The sequence below is a fragment of the Gossypium raimondii genome, chromosome 10 (assembly GCF_025698545.1).
Source record: "Gossypium raimondii isolate GPD5lz chromosome 10, ASM2569854v1, whole genome shotgun sequence".
NCBI lineage: Eukaryota > Viridiplantae > Streptophyta > Magnoliopsida > Malvales > Malvaceae > Gossypium > Gossypium raimondii.
In genome coordinates this window covers 22,778,274-22,788,899 of record NC_068574.1, presented here as the reverse complement: position 1 = coordinate 22,788,899, position 10,626 = coordinate 22,778,274, and the positions used below count along the sequence as shown (strand labels likewise).

At 35.7% G+C, this 10,626-nt stretch overlaps 1 protein-coding gene across 1 annotated transcript; it reads left to right on the top strand.

Moving 5' to 3' along the window:
* The first annotated feature begins 7,624 nt into the window (after nucleotides 1-7,624).
* On the top strand, nucleotides 7,625-10,613 carry LOC105775349 (protein ACCELERATED CELL DEATH 6). The gene is made up of 5 exons (XM_012597874.1): nucleotides 7,625-7,769; nucleotides 9,269-9,490; nucleotides 9,714-9,862; nucleotides 9,999-10,145; nucleotides 10,344-10,613. The coding sequence occupies exons 1-5, from the start codon at nucleotides 7,625-7,627 to the stop codon at nucleotides 10,611-10,613; spliced, it is 933 nt and encodes a 310-aa protein (XP_012453328.1).
* Nucleotides 10,614-10,626: the final 13 nt, after the last annotated feature.

The window sequence follows — 10,626 nt, the reverse complement described above, 5'->3', positions numbered from 1 at the left end:
GGAATGAAAATGACGGTCCCTAGGAAGTTGAGGTATTTTAGCAAGCGTACCTACTAGAACGTGTCATTTTTGGTTTGGTTGTTTGGCGATGTTGAAAATTTGATGAGGGAAAGGTTGAAACAGAAGCAAAAATGATCAAAAATGGAGAAGAAAAAGTTTGAGATGAACTTGTTTTATTAAAAGGTGATACAAAGTTTACATGAAGGATTAAGCTTAAATAAGATGAAAATAATAAAATATTACAACTTGGCTTAATTCAGTGACTAGATTCATATAACTTTCTTTTTCATTGACTGGTTTCTTTCGAATCACCTGCCAAAATGTCTAATCAAAATTTATCACAGTTTCAATGCAACTTGGCAAGTTGGCAAGTTGGCAACTTGCAGAGTGAAGAGCTCGTAGGTGAGCGCTCAAGTTTGGTGAGCTCGCAGGTCGCATGGATGGTCATTTCGCAACACTCCTTATTGACCTCTATGCTTCGAACTCCAATATCATAACGTAGCTTTTCAAACCTCATTTTCCCAAGAGGTATTGTTAAAATGTCAGCCAACTGATCTTGTGAACTGCAATGAACTAATGTGATTTCCTTGGCTTACTTCACTTCTCTCACAAAGTGATACTTGATTTTGAAGTGTTTTGTTCTACCATGGAACACCATATTTTTGCAATTGCAGTAGCAGATTGTTATAACACTTGATCTCTGTTTCTTCTTCTTGCTTCAAAATTAAATCATTCAGTAGTTTTCTCAACCAAATAGCTTGATTTATAGCTGATGTAGCTGTAACATACCCAGCTTCAGTAGTTGACTATGCTATTGTTTTTTGCTTCTTCGAGCTCCAATAGAACGCACTTGATCCTAGAGTGAAGAAATAACCTGAAGTACTCTTCATGTCTTCAGAAGATCCATCCCAATCACTGTCTGAATACCCAAGTAGCTTGACCCTTTCAATCCTCATAAACTTCACTCCATGATCGAGAGTTTCTCTCATGTATCGTAAAACTCTTTTTGCTACTTTGTAGTGGTTCACGTTACAACAATACATGACCCTTGACAATAGACTTACAACAAACATGATGTCAGGTTTGGATGTTGTCAAGTAAAGCAGACATCCCACTAAGCTTCTGTAACTTGATTCATCAAGCTTTTCAACATCTTCACTGCTGGTGAGCTTCTCATCTTGAGCGATTGGAGTGCTCATAGGTTTGCAATTCTCCATACTATATCTTAGCAAGATTTTTATTATGAACCCTTTTTTGTTTATGAAGATTGTATTGTGAGCTTGGTTCACCTCCAGATCGAGGAAGTATGTCATTTCACCTAAGTTGACATTTCAAACTTCTCTTGCATCTAGTTCTTAAATACAACCACCAGTTTGTTGTTGTTGCCAATCACAAGTAAATCATCAACATATAATGAAATAATAAGTATTTCATTACCATTTTTCTTTACATATAAGGTGGGTTCGCTGATGCTTTTTTCAAAACCCATCTCTGTAAGGTGATTGTCAATTCTTTCATACCAAGCTCTTGGTGCTTGCTTCAAACCATACAAAGCTTTATGCAGTTTGTACACCTTGGCCTCGCAACTGGGTATTATGAACATTTGTGGTTGTTCAACATAAATCTCTTCCTTCAAAAAACCATTTAAGAAGGCTAACTTCACATCCATTTGATGTATTCTCCAACCTTTTCTAGCAGCAAGAGTCAATAGTAGCCTTATGGTGTCTAACCTCACAACAGAGGAAAAGGTTTTAGTGAAGTCCACTCCATATTGTTGGCTAAACCCCTTCACAACCAACCTTGCTTTATATCTGCTGACTGATCCATCAGGATTCATATTGATTCTGAACACCCACTCAACTCTAATCACTTTCTTGTGAACCAATCTATCCACAAGCTTCTATGTTTCATTTTTGTTAATCATGGTAATCTCATCTTTCATAGTTGTTCGTCATTCTGCTTCTTGACCAGCTTCTTCAAAAGTGACTAGTTCTAGCTTTGCCAGATTACACTGTTGATAGATTTCAGTGATGGACCTGGTTCCTCATATAGGTTGTTCATCAACTTCATCATTTTTAGTTTGGTTCCCAGTGGGAAAATTAGGTCTTAGACTCCCTTGTTCACACATCTCCTCCTCTGTTGCAGTCCAAATCCAGATTTTTATTTCATCAAACTTCACATCTCTGCTTATGTTCACTTTCTTGGTGAAAGGATTATAGATTTTGTATCCTTTCTTAACACTGGAATGTCTAAAAAATATCCCTGGCAGCGATCTATTGTCCATCTTGCTTATTTTCTCTTCTGGAACATGAACAAAATAGGTGCAACCAAATACTTTTAAATGTGAAACAGAAGGTTTAAAACCATACCGGGCTTCGAATGATGTATTCCCTTCAACCACTTTAGTAGGTAGTCCGTTTAGCATATAAACAGCAATGTTTACTGCCTCTGCCTAAAAATCATTTGGCAATCTACTTTCAAACATTAAATAAAGAGCCATGTTCACCACAATTCTATTTTTTCTTTCATTTACACCATTCTGTTGTAGAGTGTACACATTGCTTAGTTGATGATGCACACTAGCTTTTTCGTACAATTTTTCAAACTTTTCTAAGGTGTATTCTGCCCTATTGCCTAATCTTACCATTTTGAGCTTGCATTCACTTTGGTTTTCAACCATGGCTTTAAACTTGAAGAAGATTTTAGCTACCTCAGACTTGTTCTTTATGAAGTACACCTAATAGAACATTGTACTGTCATTTCAGGAAAAATTAACACAAAGTGTCTACTTCTATTTAGTGAACTTGTTTTTATGGGTCCGCAAATGTCAATATGTACTAAGTACAATTTTTCAGTGGCTCGCCATGCTGTGTTTGCAGAAAATAGATACCTCGCCTATTTTTCAAGCTGGCATAGCTCACATACATCTTCATGTTCTGCCATTTTTGATAAGTTTTCAACCAATTTATTCTTGGACATTTGACTTAAGGTTTTGTAGTTAACATGTCTTATTCTTCTATGCCACAATTTTGTTTCATCCAGCAAACTGGTATATAATGCTGAAGTTACTAAGTTCTAGTTTACAACAAAACTTCTGTTTGCCATCTTTGTTGATATGAGCTCGAATCCACTTGTCTCAAGAATTAAACATTTGTTGTCCTTGAACACAACAGAATAGTTTTTTCTTGAGCAATTGTCCTACACTTAGCATATTTTGGTCTATGCCAAAAGCTAAAAGAACATCTGTGACAAGTTTAGTACTTGATGAAGTTTTGATCAAAACATCTCCCTTTGCAACTAATTCAATATACTGGCCATTTCCAACTTTCACCTTGGAATGGAACCTTTTGTCAACATTCTTGAGGATGTTCGCATCTGCTGTCATGTGACTCGTACAACCACTATCTATGAGCCAATTCTTTCTTACTCTGTTGGTGAGTTCGCATAGTGTTGCGAGCTGGACTTCGCAAGAAACTGTGAACATGAGTTCTTCTGCTTCCGTTGTCTAAGCTTTAGCAATTTGTTGTTGAGTATGCCCTTTGTTTTTGCATACTTTCTCTAGATGGCCAAACTGCTTGCAATTTTTACATTGAGCATTAGGCTTGAACCAACAAAACTTCTCAGGATGGCCTAACTTTTTGCAATGTAAGAACGGTGGATATTTTTTCTTTCCACATTTTTTCTTTGACTTTTCCCTTTTATCTGACCAGCTCTTTTTTTGTTTCTAACTTAAAGAGCTTGCAACATCTCTGTTTCTAGCTTGAAAAGATCCTTCAACATGTCCTTCTTCTCTGCTTGCCCTTATTTGTTTTAGAGCATATAGAGCATTGATTAGCTTCGAGAGTAAGATGGTTGATAAATACCTTGAATCTTCCAATGAGGATATCTTTGATTTGTATCTCTCAAGAAGTGTGGTAATCACCTTTTCAGCTATTCAACTATCTGCAAACTGGTCACCTAACAGTTTTCTCTGGTTCACCACTGCCATGATTCAATCTGAATATTGCTTTACAGTCTCAGCTTCCTTCATCTTAAGGTTTTTAAAATCTCATCTGAGATTGATCATCTGCTGTTGCCTTGTCTTCTGTGATCCCTAGAACTCCTTATTGAGCTTATCCCAAGCTCGTTTGGGAGTTTCATATGCCATAATTCTTGTAAAGATCACAACTGAAACATCGTTTTGTAGGCAAGACATTGCCTAGTGTTTTTTGGCACATTCCTTACTGTGTTGTTTCATTTGAGTGAGTGTGGGATTTGGCCTCAACACTGGTGGTTCTATTTTAGCATTTACAACCTCCAAAGATCAAAGGCTTGAAGATAAGTTTTGAATTTTTACTACCCGGATGTGGTATTTTTTTCCTGTAAAAATAAGGGGGGTGGTGATGGTGTAAAGTTTGCTGAAGACATTTTAATGAAAATAGGCCCTCAAAGATAAAATGGCTCTTGACACCAATAGTTGGAAATTTGATGAGGGAAAGGTTGAAATAGAAGCAAAAGTGATCAAAAATGGAGAAGAAAAAGTTAGAGATGAACTTGTTTTATTAAAAAGTGATACAAAGTTAACATAAATGATTAAGCTTAAATAAACTAATAATAAAAAAATATTACAACTTGGCTTAATTCAATGACTAGATTCATATAACTTTCTTTTTCATTGGTTGGTTTCTGTCTAATCACCTGCCAAAATTTCTAATAAAAATTTATCACAATTTCAGCGCAAGTTGGCAACTTGCAGGGAGCTCAAGTTTGGTGAGCTCGCGATCTTCATAAGCTAACACTTTTTCTTTTTGGTGAGCTCACAGTTTTGTAGAGCTTGCATATTTGGTAAGCTCGTAGTTCTGGTGAGCTCACAGTTCACAGTTCGCAGCTTACAATTCGTGTGGATGTTTATTTTGCAACAACTTAAATGAACAACATAGTCCAGAGGCTCCCTCTTTAACCATTGAAGACACTTCGTCGGTCCAAACCTTGAGTTAAAGGGAAAGCTATACGCAGCTGCCGACTAGGTCCCATCATTTTGGAAGCCTTCTATGAAATCCTTCGTGGTATACCCACAAGCCCCATTGTCTACAAGACAAAACTTGAACACACTCCGTAAAGTGATGTCAAGGGAGCTACCAGTATTGCCTTTCAGTTCATGATATTGTAATGATGAGTGGCCCTTGGAGTATCAGCTAGTCATGGCTAGAAATTACACTTGAAGGTGGTAGTTAACTTCCACTCAATGGGGAAGTCAAATTTTCTATCAAACTTCAACTCAACGAGAATGTATTTGCTATAGTCAACATTTAGCCCAACAACTTCACCAAAGAAGAAGTTCTTTGTCTTCGGATGGTTTTCTTGTAGGCAAATCTCGAAAATACTTGAAAGTTTTTCACTATCCATCCCCTTCAAATAATACATGAATTGAAAAACATGCAAAGATGAAAGGATATTCTTTTTTCGGCATAAAATAAAGTATCCAACTATCAACCATCAAGAGATGTCTGCCAATTGCTCGAATGCCACACCATAGTCGTTCAGAAGGTCCCAAATGAAGTCAGACAAAGGAAGTGTGAACCTAGCTTCAAATAAATATATTGGGAGGTAGAAACTCAGTTTCTCACCACTGTATTTGGGTTCAAACACTTCACTCAAATTATGGGTCCCCTCTAGGATTCCAAACTCACACTTGTAGTGTTTTCAGTCAATTCATGACACTTCAGTAACCTTTGCATCTCCAATTCCATGGTTTGGCATGGATAGTTGAGGCTTGTTACTGGCTCATTGTTCGTTCTCTCTGTTGGCCTAACAATAACCCCCCACTCTTTCACTGCCCCCTTTGGTGGAGCAACACCGAATCCACCATCATCTCTAGTTGGAACGCTTCTAGATCTACCCTTACCTTTGGCCATGGTTTTCACAGTAAAATCACTAAAGATGCTAAAGAAACGAATAAAAAAGCAATATAGAACAAACAAATAAAAATAGCAAAGCCTTGCGACAAAAATCGCTGAACAAATTGAGCAGGAAACCTAAAATGCAAATAAAAAAAACCTTTGAAAGAACACAACTGGAGAACAAGAAGCAAAAGAAATTTCAATGGCTTTAAACTTGAAGAAGATTTCAGCTACCTCAGACTTGTTGTTCATGAAGTACACCTAACAGAACCTTGTACTGTCATTTGAGGAAAAATTAACACAAACATATGCAATTTGTGAAATTTTCCATTAAAAAGTAAAGGTATTATAATATTAAGGAATGGATTAGGTATAAAGAAAACATTAATGATTAAAATAGGAGTTATTTGAGTTTGAACTGGATTGATATTATTAGTGTTGCAATAATTTAGAGGATATAAGTTCGAAATGTAATTAATATGTAATTAATATCTACTTTAAAGTTTGAAAATTATAGATAGTTTAAACATTATATAAATAAAATAAATGAAACGGAAGCAATAAAGTTATCTATTTGGTGATTCAAAATCATCATTTTGCAGCTGATCAGCCTAATTAATTTCCCAAACAATGCATATATTATGTATTCTAATTAATTTTATAATAATTTCATTAAATATAATCTAGATTATGTGAATAATCTTTGCCTAAGAGAGATAAGATTAGAATAAATTGTGTTAAACGTGAACTAGTCACAAGGCAAAGGTATTGTTGGGGTTTTGCAGCAACAAAATCAAAGAACAAGACAAAGAACAAAGCAATAAGAAGCTTGATAATTTACTTGTTCACAAACGTGCAGCAAGGAATGAAAAACTTATTTTCATTACCATTAATGAAGCAATACATGACTTTTATAGACAATCTTCTCTATCAAATACAACTACTCAGCCTAGTAAGTTGTAATGCATTGCTTGTACACTAAAACAAGCCAGCCAAACAAGTCAGTCAGTTACCTAAATACATCAAGCTGTCATCAAGCTTGTTCATTTTTAACCAAACTAAATTACATTGCAACTAAAACAGAACATAAGTTATTGCAGCATGCACATATGCTGCAGCATGCATACAAGCTGTATGCACTCAACAAAATCATTATAGCAGCATGGTTGGCCACTTTTAACAGGTATGGATGTATTAGGTGATGATAAAGTGACTAAGCAAAGGTATGTATTAAGAAATGATAAAGAGACTAGGCAAAGGTATGTATATATTGAGTAATGATAAAGTTAATTGAGGGAATAAAGATTAAAGTCATAAGCACACTTAATTGGAACGAGACGACCACTATTAAATGAAGATATAAAATAATTACAGAGATTCATATAATTCCTAGCAGATTTATCAAATTCTACTTATGGATTGGGTTTATATCCCTATACAGTTAAAAGCTGATAGGAGATAAATAATAATAAAAGAATTCTGTCAAAGTTTCCACTTAATGCATTAGCTTTTCTCTTAAACCTATTAGTTTAATTGGAGCATCTCGAAGGCTTATTCAGCCAACCACAAAATGATAAAATATTACAGGCAAATAGTTGTACAGTGCAATTTATAGAAAGGTGATCGGAAAAATAGCAGTGAAGGAGGAGGTATAAAAAAGCAAGAGGATTCCATGGTTTACCCAAGAAAAATATTGGTGTGCCTGTCTTCGCTTACAGGATAGTTAGAGTTTTAATTGTATAATGATGGCGCAAGATTCATGCATAATTATTCCCTCTCAACAGCCTCAGCCACCAGTAGAGGCTATCACCTTTATGGAATGTGATTCATTAAAAGCCGCTGAAGATGGTGACATGCTACTTTTTAACAAGTACCATGGCGATCTTCATTGTCTGCTCGACGGAAGGCGCAACACAGCTCTCCATATCTACTCCATAAACTAGGGGTGAGCATTCGATCGAATCGAATCGAATCGAATAAAAATTTTCGAGTTAATCGAGTTTTCGAATATCATTTTATCATCCTAACTTTATTTGAAGTTTTCTCGAATCGAGTCGAGTGAGATGGAATTCGAATCGAATATATTTGTTCGAGTTAAATTTTAAAAAATAATTTTGGGTCATTGTAACCATTGTCACCCATCGTAATAAAATTTGTCCACCTTAATCAAAATTTTTATTAACTTTCATCACTTCATAATTTATTTATTAATTTTTTATATATTGATTAGCTTCTTTACTTGCTTAGTTGTTTCAATTATCTTCAGATTCTTATCACTATGTATTTTAGAATTAAAAAATATATTAAATGTAAAAATATGATTTTAATAAAAGTTATTTTAAAATAAAATGTGAAATTGATACCAATATAAAATTTTAACACGAATATTTTATGGCATAATTAATAATTCAATTTTAATATAAATATTCAATATGACTAAACAATTTAATAATATAAATAATATAAAATGTGAAATTTAATTTAATAGTATAAATAGTAGATATAAATAAAATTATTACTATTTATGTTTAGTGATTTTTTGGATAATTTTGATTTTTTATTTGAGAGTAAAGGGTGAGAAGTAAAAGTTTAGAGGGAAAATAAAAAGTTTTGGAGAATAAAAGTTTGAGGGAAAGTAAATAGTTTAGAGGGAAAATATTAAAAAAAAAATTGGAGGGGGGAGGGTTTGGGATAGATGGGAGGTGGGATGGGAAGGGAATAAAAGTTTTAGGGGAAAAGTGGGAGGAAGTAAAAATTTTGGGGGAAAATAAAATGTTTTGAGGGTTTTTAGGAGTAAAATTTTGAGAAAAAATAAATGGGAGAGTAAAATTTTGGTGGGAAATGGATTTTGGGTAGATTGGGGGGTTGGGAGGGGAGGGAAATAAAAGTTTTGGGGGGAAAGTAGGAAGGAGTAAAAGTTTTGAGGGAAAAGTAAAAAGGTTTGGGAGTTTGGGGTAAAAATGTAAAATATTATAGTTTGATATTTGAATTATTCGAATTATTCAAGTTATTCGAATTCGAAAACTCAACTCGATTCGAACTCGAAATTCGAAAAAAAAATTCGAGTTGATTCGAATAACTCGATTAACTCGAATAACTCGATTCGTTTAACTCGAAATTCGAATTTTTTTTCGATTTTTTCGAGTCGAATCGAGTTTTTCTCACCCCTACCATAAACCGTAGGATGCAAACTAGTACTTAAAACTTATATAAGGTTCCTGTGTTCTCCCTTCATTTCGTGGAACAACTGGTGGACAAGTGCCCGTCACTGCTGCTTCAACCCAATGATAAAAGGAGAAATCCCATTGCATATTGCAGCTCGACATGGTCATTACAAAATAGTCAAATTCCTTATTGAACGCGCCAAAGTAATGCCACTACATATGAAGACCTGGAGAATTCGGAAGCAAGTGGTAGCTGGTGGAGGACGATGCTGAGAATGAAGGATAAGGCGGACAATACTGCTTTCCATATGGCTGTTGAATGTCCTCCAGATGACATTGATGTGGTGCGACTGCTGGTGAAGGAATTGGAATTGGATCCTGAGTTTTCATTGTCTGCTAATAAAAGCGGTGAGACTCCACTCTACATAGCTGCCATGACAAGTTATGGTGCGGTGGCTGAGATATTTGATCATTGAAAATCTGTAGATTATGAAGGCCCTGAAGGTACTACCACTTTGCATGCAGCCATAGGCGGCGGAGATAATAAAAATAAGCTAAAATATCTAGTTTCTTTTAAAGCATTTGCATTAGACACACCGAAGTATCAATATCAAATTTGGTATAGGAACAATTGAAAGATTAGTAAAAGCAAAAAAGTAATTAACAACAGCAACAGACAAGAAAGGGCGGACTCCGATTCACTACACCGCGAATTTCGGTAACTATTCAGCTGTAGAACAGTTGTTGGAAATGGATGCATCGGCAGCTTACGTAAGGGATGAAGAGAGAAAGATGACGGCGCTTCACATGGCAGCTTGGGTAGGCAACGCAAACATCATGCAATACATAAACTCCCATTGTCCCGCAAGCTGCGAAATCGTGGACGAAAGAGACTGGAATTTCCTTCACTATGCCGCGCTGGCTTTGAAAGAGAGAATTTCGTACGCTTTTACAGGGCAGCGATGTACACAGAACCACAATTCAGAATTTTTTATATGGAAAGGATGTCAATGGGAACACGCCGTTGGATGTCTTTTCCATGTTTTTGCATTCTGGACCCTCTGCTGCTTCGTCTAATGTGTTAACTTCCCTTGAACTTGAGGTTCGAAAAATCAATGGCCGATTCGTATGCCAATTACGAAAATAAGGTGACTGGGTCTACTGAATATATACAGACAAAATGGCAAATACTTTCAAAAAAAATTAAAACCTTTTAATTGGCTTCGTTTTTACTGTGGTGTTTAAAGAGTGTCACTTATATAAATATTTTATTCCATATAATTTGATATTGCCGAAACAGAAACGCGAAATATTGAAAGAAATAGGGAATAATGCAGGAGAGGAAGGGATCCGACATCACAAATCCTTCCGTGAGAATATGGGGAATGATAATAATCCCTCGACCTTGAAGGAAGTAGTAGATAAACTGAGAGAAACCCATTTGTTGGTGGCAGCGCTTGTAGCAACCGTCGCTTTCACTGCTGCCAATGCCGTACCTGGTGGATACAAGGCTGATGATAAGGGTACTGTCGATGAGGGCACTGCAATATTGAGTCAACTCCGCCTTTAAAACCTTAGTTATG

Coding starts and splice junctions, on each gene's coding strand:
- LOC105775349 (XM_012597874.1), top strand. CDS start 7,625: ATGGCGCAAGATTCATGCATAATTATTCCCTCTCAACAGCCTCAGCCA. Junction 7,770..9,268: donor GTACCATGGCGATCTTCATT/GTCTGCTCGACG, acceptor CTACATATGAAG/ACCTGGAGAATTCGGAAGCA. Junction 9,863..9,998: donor CGCTTCACATGGCAGCTTGG/GTAGGCAACGCA, acceptor ACGCTTTTACAG/GGCAGCGATGTACACAGAAC.